General features: G+C 40.2%; 1 protein-coding gene across 1 annotated transcript in view; it reads left to right on the top strand.

The window, feature by feature from the left end:
• The window catches only part of ARID1B (AT-rich interaction domain 1B), a 323938-nt gene extending 307881 nt beyond the window's left edge, over nt 1-16057 (top strand). The window contains 7 exon segments of the mRNA XM_039706785.1: nt 1585-1723; nt 2773-2945; nt 4553-4703; nt 7246-7342; nt 10583-11372; nt 12222-12352; nt 14345-16057. Of these exon segments, the coding sequence (XP_039562719.1) occupies nt 1585-1723; nt 2773-2945; nt 4553-4703; nt 7246-7342; nt 10583-11372; nt 12222-12352; nt 14345-16057 (3194 nt within the window).
• Nucleotides 16058-16503: the final 446 nt, after the last annotated feature.

Genomic DNA, 16503 nt, shown 5'->3' with positions numbered 1-16503 from the left:
CCTCAGAAAACTGAGGACAAGAACAATGTGGTCCACACAATGTGGATTTTACATATGCACTTGCGACTGAGACTGATTTCCAGATAGGGGAACATGTGTTACAGATATATATGAAACACATATATAAAAGGTGTTCTTCAGTTAAAAACAAGCTCTGCCTGTCAGGATGATGAGTGTTCTAGGATTCTGAGTCAATTATAGACTACTCTCTTTCATATACAGAAGAAAAACCCATACTGCTTGTTCCAATTTTCACTGTAACAGTAATTTATAAAGTTTTGTTAATTGGTTGTTGAACGTAGATAGGCAGGCACAATAAAACACTTACATGACAGTTCATAAAAAAGAAGGACCTCTCAAGCCAAATCCATGTCCTACTCAGTGTGTTAGATTTGTGAGTTTTTTCTGTTGGTAATTTTTTTCCAGTTGCATCTAAAGAATTGAATCCTACAAGTTCTCCTTCCTTAGAATTTCTGCTGCAAGACCTGTCAGATCCAAGGCTTAGATGCTGTTACTAATCCTTACCACCTTCTAAATCATAAAACTGCTATGGAGAACTTTGGGCTCAGGGCATGTTTCTGTTCATTAGTCACATGAAAATAGTAGCTTTGGTGTCTACTCTGGGTGACTGGTCTGGGTGTATTTTGCCATTAGCTTCACCATGACCAATATCTGATGTGTTAATTTAATGCCCTTACTGCTGCTCAGTCACATCAGAACACAGCAGTATAATGCTCTTCTACTTTTGTTACACCAAGAATATCAAGGTATTTACCTCCATTAATGAGGACACTAGTGCAGATACTCTTGCTTTCTGAGATCTTAACCAATAAGTTTTTGCAGATTAAACAGATTCTTTGCAGAATTGACCTGGTCTTGTTACATATACTTTACCATCTCTGACCCTAACATTTTGTTAAGATGCCCATTTCTATTTTTACAGTTCTTTTAAGACTGTTATCTGTAGCCTCCTGTTCAAATTCTACTTTCAGTTATTGTTTTCTTCTGATCCCAGATTGCCTTTTGCATTTCTTAAATACCATCTTTTGCCATGCAGTCTCAAAGATGACATGGGATTGCAGTGTGCTGCTAATCATTTGCTATGTTTCACCATGGAAATGTCTGCCTTTTAGTGCTAAATAAAACCATGAATTTATATTAATATAGCATTTTAAATTTATGATGAAAAGCTTCTGGCTGAAATACTTCTTATAAACGCATGTGTTGTGATAGTGATTATATGAGGAAGCTATGCCAAAGAACAACCTTCATTTACTCTGTTGTAAACTACAGACAATTAACTTTGTATCTCTGACCTCTGATTTAAATGATCCTTCATCTGGATGATTTCTACCCATGTTGCTTCAGGCAGCAGATTAAATTCATGGTTCTGGGAGAGATGATGGCTATTACTACACAGCATATCCTGATCTCAGAGGATTTTGGGGAAGGTATAAAGTACTGAGATGTATTAAGGTATACACAGGCTTCTGGAGGAAATAACCATTTTTTTCCCTTGATGATTATTATTTTCACAGGAATTTGGCTGCTACCTTTTCATAATTACTTTTTTTTTTTTCCCAGCTAATTCTGGTTCCTTGCAAGGCCCACAGACTCCACAGTCCACTGGTAGTAATTCCATGACAGAAGTGCCAGGCGATTTGAAGCCCCCAACACCAGCATCCACACCTCATGGACAGATGACACCTATGCAGGGTGGCAGGTATGAAAAGGGCTTTGCATCATTTTTTTATTGCTCTAGTTCTACAACAGTTTAATCTGGTATTTCCTAGCTGCTTTGGCACTCGTAGGATTTTGTGGTAAACCAGTCAGAGCCTGAAAAGTGGCAGAAAAGTATTTATTTTTGAAGGAGAGAGAGGAAAGGGGAGGAGGAAGTAGAGAGAGGTCCACTAGCTTTCTAAACACCAGAGAAGGATCAGACAAGCATCAGTGCAAAGAGGTGCATGTCAATCTGTCAGTAGTGGGGAGGAAGGTGGAACCCAACAGCACCTACTTAGAACCACAACCTTCCTCTCCTCACTTACCCTGTACACCTCTGGTCAACAGATCCAGTCATGCTCAGGAAGGAGAGATGTGTGGTTTAAAAGTGTTACTGGAATTAAAATTGTGAAAAGCATATACAATAAGAGTGGCTGAGATAGCAGAGGGTTCAACTGGATGGACCAAGAGATCCCTTTCAGTCCTGTGTTCTGTAGGTCTCACAGACTGGCTTAATCTGAAGTGAAGCTGTCTCACTATTCATTAAGGAGCCTTAGTTCTCTGAAGTCCAGCAAAACAGTTTTTTATGACTTGAGCAGGAACATGACTGAGCTCTGAACTGTGTGCAGAGCCACTCCAAACTTAATTTACTTTGGTTCTTTTTTCTGCATCTGTAATGTTGCAGAAAGGATGGCAAGAACCTTCTTTAGTCATCTTAATTCAGATTGAGTTTTCTTGGTAAAAAAGAACAAAACAGCTTAGTGAAATTTCAGGAAGGTTTAGACTTCTATATGAGTAATAGGAATGCACAAATAATAGAATTAGATTAAAAACCATGATCTCTAAGGTAAGCAGACAAAGAATCTTGAGGAGAAAGTGGGTAGATTCTTTTAAATGATTGTCCATTGTGAAAATCTTTGCACCTTCCTTGGATGCATCCTGCACTGATCACTGGCACAGCATGGTGAGCTAATTGTATTGTAGTCTAGGCTGTTTTCACAGTTCTTATGAATACAGGATGATGTTAATGTTTCTTTCTTCTTAATCTGCTAGGAACAGCGCCGTCAGTGTGCATGATCCCTTTTCTGATGTGAGTGATTCAGCGTTCCCAAAGCGAAACTCCATGACGCCAAATGCACCATACCAGCAGGGAATAAACATGCCAGATATGATGGGAAGGATGCCATACGAGCCGAATAAAGATCCTTTCGGTGGAATGAGAAAAGGTATTTTGTTTCTGGGAGCTTAAGTGTTCTTCCCTGTGTCTTAGGTAATCAAGATTGTGTAGTCAGAATGAGCTTTTTCACTTTGGTGATTTTGCCGTTGGTGTCCTTGTAGCAAAAAGAGAGGTGCAGTGCAGTTGAGTTTCTGATCTGGTCATATTTTCCCCACTCAGAGTCATGCCCATTATTTTGGAATTAACAGAATCCTAAACATGTTTGTAGGAATAAATTTTGGGAAATGGCATAAATCATAGGGTTAGAATTTATATTTCTTGGGGTTGGTAAGGTACTCTGCAAATCAAGTGCTGGACTTCACTGTTAGAATGTGAAGTGGTGAAGCAACATGCCTGGTTGTAGTAGGACTGGTCTGGGAATTCGCTGTGTGAAACTGAGCAAGCCTCCTAATGCTCTCTGTCTCCGTTTACATATTTCTCAGAATAGTAAAGCTAACTTTTTTCTTACTTGTGCAGTCCCTGACCAAAGGTGATAAACACACTCTGAATTTGTTTATTTTTAAAAAGCAATGTCAGTCAATGTTAAAATTAATGTCAACATTGACTCTGGTCCTTTTGGGTACTTAACCTATAGCTGGTTTTGTGGATATTGTAAAAAGATTTTAACATTAATCAATCTCGCATGCATCAGGTATAGGAAAGTAGGAGCAAAGAACACAGGCAGGGCTCACAATGGCTGTAAAGAGAAGAGCAGGTGGAGGAAATGAAGTGTAAATTAAAACAGAGCAAAAGGGAGATATGGCAAGAAGAGGCCCTGAAACTGAGGAAAGAGAGGAGTGATGAAGTGGGGAGATGCTTTAAAAGAGGTAGTTAATTGGATGTGATTTTTTTTAAAGCCTTTCCTTTAAATCCTTTTGCCTGGACTGTGGACACTAACATATAACACAGTTGAAGGAAGGGAAAACACTCTCTCCTTTAGATTCACTTTAGGTTTTATATCCATATGAGATTAAGTGGGTGTATTATACTTTCTCATACATTTCACTTCATTCTGTCAAAACAAAAATATCTCTGTTCAGTATCTACTAGGAGGGACTGAAGGCTATTTGCTTGGTGATTTATATGTGATAATAGTGCCTTTTCTTGGACCCATAGAATATGCCCATCCTACCTGAGAAGCTACATTAGGATCCAGTATCCTTTCCATAACAACATTATTGTATATGTGTGTATGAGGGTTTTATGGGGGGAAATAAAAGCTTGATTCTGACAGCTTTGTAGTTCAAACTAGCAGATTTGCTTTCATCTGTTTTGTGGGGCTTATGTTTGTGTTCATTTTTAGCATTGTTTTCAGTGAAAAGAACAAGAGTAAGTTCATCTTCGGCTGTGAAAACCAGAGGGAAGCAGCTGCCTCGTGCCTGATAGCTCAGTTCCATAGGAGATTTTTTTCCTCACTTGCTCCTTAATATTATACCCCTCATCTTGGTAGTGGTGGTGCTTCATGTGTTCTCATTAGACCCCAGAGAGCTTGTTAGACACCTGCTAATTCTCCTTGGCAGTGTTAGGGATCTGAACATTCTCCTAAAATATATCACTGAAAAGAAAGGGAACTTCAAACACCCAGATTAATAAATTTAATTTCACTGACTGTTGCAGTGCCTGGAAGCAATGAGCCTTTCATGACCCCTGGACAAATGCCTAACAGTGGAATACAAGATATGTATAACCAGAGTCCATCTGGAGCAATGTCCAACATGAGCATGAGCCAGCGACAGCAGTTCTCTTATGGAAGTGGCTATGACAGGAGGTGAGTCAATCTTCAGGAAAAAGCAAAGCCCATTAGTGAAAATGATCCTCTCTCTTCCCTTTTCATTTTCCCATTCCACCTTGCAGAGAACATAGCAGCCTACATTTCCTACAGCATCTTACTAAATCACTGGGAGTCAAACCACTGGTAATGACTGAGTCTAGCTGTTCACAGAAATTAATAAGGAGGAATTGTCACACCTTAGAAATCACTCAGGCTGCAGCAGATCAGCTCGTGGGTGTCTTTGACAGCTGCCTTCAGCTGGCAGCTGGGCTGGGCTGTGATAGCATAAAGTAGCACTTGAGTTGGTCTCCTGGTCGTGTTTTCACCTAAACAGTTGCTGGTTGGCTTTTAATGAAAAACAAAATGCACAGTCTAAATGTGTCTGATTTGTGGTATGTGAGTGAATTGCCTTTGGAGAGTGTGGAGTCTGTTGTCAGAGCTGTAGCAGCATCAGTCTTGCAGTGTGTCCAGCAGGATTCTCATAAGTTTGTCCTTCAGTGAAGTACATGAAATAAATTTGGTCATATTTTGTTTATCTGGGGAAAGGCTTTGGAAACAAAAAGTGGTAAAATCACTGATGTCTAAGCATTGGTAGAGCAAACAGAATGTTCTGGGAATGTTTGGATTATATTAAGTATTCTGGCAGATTTTGCTGCTCTGGCCATACTCCTGCTTTTACTTTCAGTAGGCTATATACTTAGCTTCTCTTTTCCTGATGGTAGACAGAGCAGTGCAGTGTGGGTCTTCAAAGTGTAAGGGCAAAGTAGTTTTCAGTCAGTAGTTTTAAACAGTAGATGTGTCAAGTAAAACAAATACCATCATGCTGTTCAGTAGGTCACATTGCTGGGGAGTTGGTGAGATTAAGGGCTCCAGTGGAAGGTGTTAAGTCAAGAGAATGTTTCCTTTAAAGGGCGTGATTTATTTTATTAGGTTGACAGTTTTGGAAAAGAAAATACTTTTTACAGAATGAGATTTCTTTTGTCATTTTTTAGGTCACATCATGGGCTGGGTACTGAAGTCAGTATGGTACCACCTGGTCAGGGCAACAGGGTGCCTTCAAACAGTGGCCCAAGCATGTACTCTCCTAATTGTTACCCTGGCCAGCAAAGGTGAACACTGATTTCTCTGTTTGCAGTACCCACAGTAACCAGCTAACAGCTGGCAGCCCCTGTGAGAGCACGCAGGCAGAGCATGTGGCTTCTTGGTGTGTTACATCTGTTTTGCTCTCTTGTTTAGGCTTTTACCATTGGTTCAGTTTCTTGCAGGGGAGCAGAGGCTCGTGTGAGTGACTTGACTTTCTGTAGTGGTAGTATCCGATGTTAGAAAAGGAGTGTACATCCTATCTTGTGTGTCTGCTGCACAGCACAGGACTAGAACATAGTTTACAGGCCCAAGTTCTCCAGAGCAGCATTAAATGATAGCACTTCTGAAGCTTCCACAATTTCACCTGGCTTGTGGTTATCCTGTGGCTAAAAAACTGAGCATTTCGAAAGTCTTCCCTTATGTATAATATATGGGTACCTTGCTGAATTTTGTCTTGCTGCATATCCTCTTGGACAGCTACAGACAAGTCCCCTCATTTACATTGTTCTTTTAGCTGGTATTAGGTAATTTCTCTCCATCCGTGTCATAATTTTAGGAGATACTGAATTGCTATTTCTTTCTTTCTGGTCATCTCTTCTTAAAAAAAATTAGTTTTCTATGTTTGGAAAAATGAGGTCCCATTAGTTCTTTTAACATGTCAAGTTCCCCAGTTCTCTGTTTCTGTACCTCTCCCTGATACATTACTTCTATAATTATCCTCTAATTGTTGATGTGTTCTCACTGATAGTGTACAGAGAGGAATTACTGACATATTAGCCTGCGATACAGTGCTATTTATCAGTCTTAATGCTTTCCAAGTACTTGATTTCAGCAACCTAAATTTCATTCATATGTGCTAAAAATACTGCACTGTAGTGCTCCTCAGAGGTCTTAAAGACCACAGGTAAGTTTCCAAGTGCAACACAACTTTGTCTCTTATTGTGTATGCTTCATTATGTAGCTTTAATTAAAAATTACACAAACATTACCAAAATTATGAGTACTGGTTTTACTCACTTTAAATTTATATATTCTTGAATAATCCAGAAAGTAGCTTGCTATTAGGCTGGCATTCTAAAACACAAGAATTTTTACCTGCAGCCTTTTAGCTCTACACCAGATACTTCCCCAGCAAGGATGGGCTTCCCATGTCTGCAGCTGCCTTTCTTACCTCTTTGCTGACCAAACCCTCTTCCCATTCCTGACTGCTCCCTCTACATCTCCCTATTGTATCTTCATTGCTCCTCCTTTCTTTTATCTACTTTACCTCCTTCCTTCCACAACCAGCTCCAGCAGAGTTTACTACCTCAGGTCAGGACCACAACCAGATTGTACCTTCACCTTGTTTCCAGATGGCAGATACCTTTAAGGTGCAAGATTTTCAGAGGAATTTACTTTTCCTGGTGACTTGAAAACTCCAGCAGCTCTAAGTATTGATTTGAATGCTTTATTTTAGGCATGAACCATATGGGCAGCAGTATCCAGGACAAGGACCTCCCTCAGGACAGCCACCATATGGAGGACATCAACCTGGAATGTATCCACAGCAGCAGGTAGTAGAGGGGAAAATGGCTATCTTCATAACATTTATTTAAAAAATTCACTCCAGGATTCTGTATACATGGAAAAATTCGTTTATACAGTGTATATCTTTTGGTACAGAGGAGCACTGTAATTCTGGTCAAAGTCACAGCCTGTATGGATAAGCAATATATGTGCAGCTGTAGGTAAATGTGTTCATGGCACTGGAAGAATGTAAATTCTAACAGATGTTCTGTGGCTTTGGATGTGCATCAAGTGATTGTCCCAAGTTAATAACCAGCAGACTGGGAAAGTATAAAGCATAGTTAAGTGAAGTGACAAATAGAAGTGAAGTAACAAGTGAAGGAACAAATAAAAAAGCTGTTTGGATGGCAGGTTCAAGGGCTTTAACTTAATGTCATGAAGCCAAGTGAACCCAACAGAGAACTGGAGCAAAGTAAAATGAGCAACACTCTCAATTATTTTCAGTGCTGTGCTGGGTCATATGAAATACCTATCTTTAATAGGTATTTAATAGATCACAGCCTATTCCAACATGTCTATAGTAATAATATGGTACAAAAATATAGGAGAGAATGTTATTTGTACATTACAGTGTCCTACCTCCTACAATTCAAAAATACAAATTATATTCATTAATAAGATTTTTTTTTGTTACATGCATGATTAATACCTTGTGAGGAAAATCCCACATTAGAAGTCAATAGCAAAACTCCACTGACTTCAACAGGATCAGTTTCATTCTGCATGTTATTAATTCAGTTCTAGTCATACAATACCTGAAGTTGGCTTCCAGAATAGAAAGCATTTCCTTATTATAAAAAAACTGAAATGTAAACTAGTTTTCAGCCAATTTCAGACAGTTCTTTTCAGTTTGGGATAGAGTTTTACTAGGAAATTGAGGTCAGGGGTTGGGAGTGCTGTGGGGAGAAACCAAAAGAGATCTTAGATTTCACTGTACTAAAAACATACATAAATTTAAATTTCAGAAGTTTTTGCTTATCTCTTTGGTTCATAACATCTCAAAGACAGCATAATGGAAAAATTGTCTTGTTTTTTTATGACGAGCATATGCTAGCAGTCTAGGTGATTTAGTAGGGGAATTGCAAAGATGTATAACAGAACAGTTTGTGATATTCCATGCTAACGTGTGCAGGGAATATGTTAACTACCTGTTCGTTTAAGCGAGGAGACAGCTAGAATTGTAAAAATATATTTGGCCCTGTCCTTAGTGCTGTTTATATATTTTGTACAATGACTCTTGAATGCAAAATGCATTAATGCAGAAAAGCAGTGGAGAATGAAGGACAAGGATCCTGACCAGCCTCGGCCTCACTCTCCCATCCCCAGAGGATTCCACTTCTTCATTTAGCTAGACATTCTGTTGCCAGTAGCTTATTTACAATTTCCTAAATCTTACTCTGTAGTGGTTCAGGAGGAATGTGAAAAATGACCCTTTCAAAGCATTATCTACAACCCTAAGGCTAGGGAATGACCTGCAAAGGAGGCGATTGCAGCATGAACCCCTGGGGCTAATAAAACACTCGGAGCCAGGGTTTCCAGTTCCTGTATGAATGCTTACATCCCAAGAGCTATCACGCAGCAGGTGCCCTGTGTTGGCAGCTTTTTGTCCACTGTGAGGTCTCAGAATTCCACATCTCAGTGGAGAGAGACATACTGTGCAGTGTCAGTGTCCTGCTGAGCATGTCCACAGGAGGGAGGAGCTCAGGTGCATCACTGTCCTCTGCACTGGGGGCCACTGGGCACTGCATGTACCAGGGAGCTAGAGTGCTTTTAAAAAGGCTCATGCTTCATTCCCAAGTGTCTGCTCTGAGCACTGAGTCACTGTGGCAAAACAAACACGACCTTCTTAGGTGTGGCTGCTGCCAAGTCATTTCTTAATGTATAAATTGGCCCCAAGGGTGGAATTCAGTACAGCAAGTAGTTCATGTAAGGCTGGAAGTAGGTATGTCTCAGATAGCCAGAAAGCTCTATAGTAAGTTTAAAAAAAAATACTTTCATACAATACAGTAGTTGTGGTTTTATGTACACCAAAGTTGGAAGATGACTTTATGAATCCCAGAGCTGTTTTAACTTTCCCATATTGAATACAGAGAGAATTTTATCTGATCTTAACTCTAGTACATTAGTATACATTGTAGAATGCTACTGAGCTACCGAGTTTCCGGGGGAGCTGTAACTTTGAATTTGCCATAGATCATATATTCAAAAATCACCCATTTAATTCACATTTTTTGCTTCAGAGCACTCACTGTGGTTTGAACTGTGGAACAAACTCCCACAGGAACTAAGGACCGCTGCAAACCTTAACACCTTCCCCTCAAAGAGCAACATGTCTTTTTTTTGTTCTGCCATCTTAAACATAAATACATTCAAGCTTGTGTGGTTTAAAAACCACTCAGCTCTCCCCGAGGTAAAACAGCTTACCTCACACAGCATTCCCCATTTGAGAGGGTGAGAAACAAAGAGGGAATAAACCATCGGTGGCAGCTGTTAGTTACATTGCTTAATTCATTACAGAACAGCAGGGTAAGAACCTGCATAAGCTAGAACAGAACGTTTGGATGTGACCATTTGCTGTAATAATCTCACAGTAAATTAAATGTGATTAGGATGATTTGGGAAGAGGATGGTTGCCCAAAGAGGACAATATTCCTTGGAATTACACAGACAAATGCAGCAGATTGTTTTCTCCTATTAATAAATTCATTGTCTGTAGCCTATGTCATATCGTAAGATTCACTGTTTCAGACTTGCATGTTTGCAGCATATCTTGTTGCTTTAAGAGTTTATTCAGTGCTTGTCTCTTGAAAAGATTCACTGGGTGGTTTTGAATTTTTTTTTTAATATTTTTCTTCTTAATAGACTAAGCATAAGAAAGGAGTGGAAATATTTCAGTTGGTGTTGCCTTTTCATACATGTCTGAGATGACCAGTGAAATTTAGTCTGACAGATGGGGAAGGAAAGGGAAAGGGGAAAAAAATAGAGCAAGCATAAGAAAATTTAGCCCAAGGATAAGCTTCCTTTTAGTATTCAGTTATAAGCATAGCAAAACAGAGGCTTAAAAAGAAAGCACTGGCTCAAGCCTAACAGCGCTGTATGCCCGATTCTGGAGTCGGCACGATCCCTCTAGAACTAAGCGCCTTCGGCTTTTTGAATGAGCTTTCATCCAGTGTATTTGTATTGTGTGTGGAGTAAAAATGACACATCTTTCCAAAATTTTCTTTCAGAACTACAAGAGACACATGGATGGCATGTATGGGCCTCCAGCCAAGCGCCATGAAGGGGATATGTATAACATGCAGTATGGCAACCAGCAGCAGGAGATGTACAACCAGTACGGCAACGCTTACACAGGGCCTGACAGGAGGCCCATGCAGGGACAGTACCCGTATCCATATAACAGGGAAAGGATGCAGGGCCCAGGACAAATGCAGCAGCATGGAATACCTCCCCAGATGATTGGTGGCCCCATGCAGTCATCATCCTCCAGTGAAGGCCCTCAGCAGAACATGTGGCCAACACGAAATGATATGCCTTACCCTTACCAGAACAGGCAAGGTCCAGGAGGCCCCGCACAGGCCCCTCCGTATCCAGGGATGAATCGCACTGATGATATGATGGTACCTGACCAGAGGATAAACCACGAGAGTCAGTGGCCTTCTCATGTCAACCAACGGCAGCCTTCTTATATGTCATCCTCAGCCTCCATGCAGCCTATCACTAGACCTCCTCAGTCATCCTACCAGACACCACCCTCTATGCCAAACCACATCTCCAGAGCTCCAAGTCCAGCATCTTTCCAGCGCTCTTTGGAAAACCGTATGTCTCCAAGCAAGTCTCCTTTCCTACCCTCCATGAAGATGCAAAAGGTTATACCCACAGTTCCAGTGTCACAGGTCACAGGACCTCCACCCCAACCACCACCGATTAGGCGAGAGATTACCTTCCCCCCAGGCTCTGTAGAAGCCTCCCAACCAGTCTTAAAACCAAGACGAAAGATTACCTCAAAAGATATTGGTAAGCATCAAAAAAAACCAATATAAATTGTGATGAAAGGGACTTTGATTCTGGTTTTGGGATTTTTTTACATTTTAAGACACTCTTGACAAATAGTGAACTTTGGTAAACTACGATGTGATTGTTTTCAATAAAAGTGTGATAACATGTGCATCAGCGAGGATGATGGGTAACACTCATCCCAGACAATCTGACATGAAATGAAAGTAATATTTTATATGGAGACTTGAAGTCTTCACAAATGCATTAAAAATGAAGCTTGCCTCAGATTTCAAAATGAGATGTGTTAAAAGGTCCTTTAGAATGTCTGTTAAATCACCAGTACAGCATTTAGCTTAGCAAAGTTAAGCTAAATGTTTTTGTTCCATGGAAGCTCATGCTGTTCTGCTCTGTAGTTGCAGTGTCTGCTTTCCTTGAATGGTCCATTAAATCATTCCATAGTATTTTTCCTGTTTGTTTCTCCCCCACTTCTTAAAAAGATCCCCAAGTTTTTTCTTATCTTAAATTTTGGTTACATTTCATCCATTCAAGTTCTCATACTTCAGATTTCCACATTCCTGATAGAGTAGTCTATCTTTGTTTACTGATTAATTGGGTTTGTCCAGCTCTAAGTTTGTACGATTGTTTCAGGTTCAGCAGTGTCAGGAAGAATGGCCCTGCCCCAGACTAAGGCTTAGCAGCAGTTACAGAAAAATGAACAGAACTCAGCAGTAAAAACAGGGTCTTAATCAGTAGCCATTTAATTTAAATTTGCATCCTCAGAATATCACAGTTTACTCTTTCAGAACTCAGTAACAGTCTCCAAGGATGCACTAATAGTGTTTTACTTCTCCCCCTTTCTTTCTCCAGTAACTCCTGAGGCCTGGAGAGTGATGATGTCTCTTAAATCTGGTCTTTTGGCTGAAAGTACCTGGGCGCTAGACACTATTAATATTCTTCTGTATGATGACAGCACTGTTGCTACTTTCAACCTCTCTCAGGTAGGTGGGAAAGCATTATACTTCTCAACTTTCCAGGGAAAGAAAAGTGAAATAAGACACCTACAAAAATGCTGCTGGCTTTTCCAATTTATTCTAATTAACATAAATTTTAATATTGAAAAACTTGCGCTTGTTTATGATTGGCAACAGTGAGTAACAAGAGACAGATATAGGTCACACAGAGGAAATAAAGAAGCCTTGAAAAAGGATGTTTCTTGTTGAAAGGAGAACGTAGGAATATAAGAATTTTAGCACTGCCGAAAGACTAATGTGTAAACTCACACACATGATAGTATAATCCCTCAAAACAGCAGTATGTTAGTAGTCTTTCTTAATCTGTGTTTCTGTAAAGACTTTGCGAGACTATATTAAACTGGTGACAACTTGTCCTCTTCTGTACTTCCCCGAGAGACTATGGGATTTTATTTAATTGCTTATTTTCTGTTCCATCTCCTCTTCCAGTGAATTGAGGTTTCACAGGAATACCAAATTAACAATTTAAAGGCTAAAATCCACTGTCTATCCATAGTATACAATCAACACAGTATTTAACAGTGTGTGCTTTTGCCTCACTGCCTCCCAGCATTTTTCAGCTGTGCTCTAATACTTTCCTGTTAGGTGGTAGTAATAGATAGCATGCTGATAATTCACATCATCTAAAATTTGTACAAATTAAATATTCAGTTTCTTTCCTCCATTCATTCCTTGGTTACTAATAGTGTAACTCATCATTTTTAAATATAATGAATTTTTTTTTTAAATACAGACACAAATGGTACATTACATCCCACCTGACTTTAGAACTAGGGATATCTATAGCATGATTTATCTCACCCAGAAAAAGAGATCTAAAATAGGTCAGATGAATCATACCCTAGAAATGGCCTGTAAAAGACCATTGATTATAAAAGGAATCAAGACAATTAGGTTAGGTTGTGTGACTAGTGTGGGTGTTTGAAGTTAAAGGAGGTGAATCTCCTCTGAATTCTGACAGAAATTGTGTTAATACACCCTATGCAAATGGCACAGAATACCAGACATATTGTAAATACATATATTCTTTTGTTATGTTTGCTTTGGACTCTGTTTCCAGTGGCAGCCAGGACCATATGATGCCTGGTAACTCCTGTGGTTCTGATAAGCATCGCTTTGTTCTTAGTTCTTTGAGAAGCTGGCAATCATAAGAGAATATAGAATGGACAAAAGGCTACATTTTACTGAAAATACATCAGCCACAATTAAAAAAAAACCCACATTAAAAGCCAGACAATTGAGCTGAATGCATCATAACAACTAAGAATTTTTAATAATAAAGCCACGAAGTGTAAATTAATACCAGTCTAACTACTGCCTTTCCATAAGAAAGTGATTACAAGTTAATTAAGAAGATTAAACCTAAATGAAAACTGTTTCTGAAGGGTGACTTACAGCACCAGACTCCAATAACAGTTTTAAACTACTGCCAGACAAAAAATGGATCTGTTCCAGTAGAGATGAGATATTAATCTAGGATATCAGTACCTGGACCATGAACTGCAGGTTCCTACATGACAGTTGGTTTTAGAGACAAAGGAGGAAAGGAAAAATTGCAAACTTTAGGTATCTAATAAAAGTACAAATCAGAAAAAATTGCCGAGTTAGGAACTTCAGTACTCTTACAAAAAATGAAGAGTAATAGGCATTTCCAAGGGGACAGAACAGCTAAGCCAGATGTCTGCTGTGGCTTAAAGGAAACATTAATAAAGTTCTGTACCTCTCATAGCTGTTACAGCTGAAGCAAACAGAGCTGTGATAATTTGACATTATATACTGTTTGGACAGACTCTAGAAGAATTTCTTTTGATTAACTTCAGTCATGCCAGGACCTAGCCACAAGTCCACAGCAGGATAAGAAAAATATTCACACATGAATCCATCAATGTTCCTAGTAAAATTCCATGCAGACAAAAATATTTATGTGATTTTTATGTTCTTTCTTTCTTCTTCCCTCAGTTGTCTGGATTTCTTGAGCTTTTAGTAGAATATTTTAGAAAATGCCTGATTGACATTTTTGGAATCCTTATGGAATATGAAGTGGGAGATCCAGGCCACAAAGCACTTGATCACAAAGCAGCCAAGAAAGATGATAGTCAGTCTTTGGCAGAGGATACTGGAAAAGATGAGAATGACGAATGTATTGACTATTTTGATGAAGATGAGGAGGAGGGGGAGGATGAAAAGGTAGAAGGAGAAGAAAAGAGCATTGTTTTTTCTACTCCTGGTGCCATTGCTGATCCAAGTGAGAGGCCAAAACAAGCCAGTAAATTTGACAAGCTGCCAATAAAGATTGTAAAGAAAAATAATCTATTTGTTGTTGACCGATCTGACAAACTTGGACGCGTTCAGGAATTTGATAGTGGACTTCTCCACTGGCAGCTTGGTGGTGGTGACACAACTGAGCATATCCAGACTCACTTTGAAAGCAAGATGGAGATTCCACCACGCAGGAAAGCCCCTCCTCCCTTGAACTCTCCAAGCAAAAAGAAGGACCTCGAGGGGAAAGGTGAATCTGAGGAGCAACAAGAAAAGAGTATAACAGCAACCATTGATGATGTCCTCTCGGCTCGGCCAGGAGCACTACCTGAAGACTCAAACTCTGGTTCCCAAACAGAGACCAGTAAATTTCCCTTCGGGATCCATCAAGCCAAAAGCCACCGGAATATTAAACTGCTAGAGGATGAGCCAAGGAGCCGGGATGAGACTCCTCTATGCACCATAACTCACTGGCAAGACTCCTTGGCCAAACGCTGCATCTGTGTGTCAAATATCGTCCGTAGCTTGTCTTTTGTGCCTGGCAATGACACCGAAATGTCCAAACATCCAGGCTTGGTGCTGATCCTGGGAAAGTTGATCCTTCTTCACCACGAGCATCCAGAAAGAAAGCGAGCGCCGCAGACTTACGAGAAAGAGGAAGAGGAGGACAAAGGGGTGGCCTGCAGCAAGGATGAGTGGTGGTGGGACTGCCTCGAGGTCTTGAGGGATAATACATTGGTCACATTAGCCAACATTTCTGGGCAGCTAGACTTGTCTGCTTACACAGAAAGCATCTGTTTGCCAATTTTGGATGGCTTGCTGCACTGGATGGTGTGCCCGTCTGCAGAGGCACAGGATCCTTTTCCAACCGTGGGGCCCAACTCAGTTCTTTCGCCTCAGAGACTTGTGCTGGAGACCCTGTGTAAGCTCAGTATCCAGGACAATAATGTGGACCTTATCTTGGCCACCCCCCCATTCAGCCGTCAGGAGAAACTCTACGCTACTTTAGTTAGGTACGTTGGGGACCGCAAAAACCCGGTCTGCCGAGAAATGTCCATGGCGCTCCTATCGAACCTTGCCCAGGGGGACACATTAGCAGCAAGGGCAATAGCTGTGCAGAAGGGAAGCATTGGAAACTTGATAAGCTTCCTGGAGGATGGGGTCACTATGGCCCAGTACCAGCAGAGCCAGCATAACCTCATGCACATGCAGCCTCCGCCTCTGGAGCCGCCTAGCGTAGACATGATGTGCAGGGCAGCCAAGGCCTTGCTGGCCATGGCGAGAGTGGACGAGAACCGCTCCGAGTTCCTTTTGCACGAGGGTCGTTTGCTGGATATCTCAATATCTGCTGTCCTGAACTCTCTGGTTGCATCTGTCATCTGTGATGTACTTTTTCAGATTGGGCAGTTATGACATAAGTGAGAAGCCAAGCATGTGTGAGTGGAGATTAGAGGGTCACATATAACTGGCTGTTTTCTGTTCTTGTTTATCCAATGTAGGAAGAAGGAAAAAAAAAGAATCTTTGCTCCTCTGCCCCATTCACTATTTACCAATTGGGAATTAAAGAAATTATTAATTTGAACAGTTATGAAATTAATATTTGCTGTCTATGTGTATAAGTACATCTTTTTATTTTATTTTTTTTAACCAAAGTTGCTGTCTAGTACATTCAAAGGTCACACTTTTTTTTTCCATAGATTATCCTTTTCAATGTTCTTTTCCATGTTTGTATTGCATATTTTTTGGGAAGCGAACTAGTGACTTTTTAAAAAAATGTTATGGCAAACCATTGTATGATGGGAAAAATCTCACCACTTTGAAACAAAAAGGTGAAAAATAACCAACATACCAAGTTCCTG

The sequence above is a fragment of the Passer montanus genome, unplaced genomic scaffold, assembly GCF_014805655.1.
Source record: "Passer montanus isolate IOZ18808 unplaced genomic scaffold, ASM1480565v1 scaffold2, whole genome shotgun sequence".
In the NCBI taxonomy this organism is placed as follows: Eukaryota; Metazoa; Chordata; class Aves; order Passeriformes; family Passeridae; genus Passer; species Passer montanus.
The sequence above is the reverse complement of the archived record's forward strand: the minus strand, read 5'-3'. Positions and strand labels throughout refer to the sequence as shown.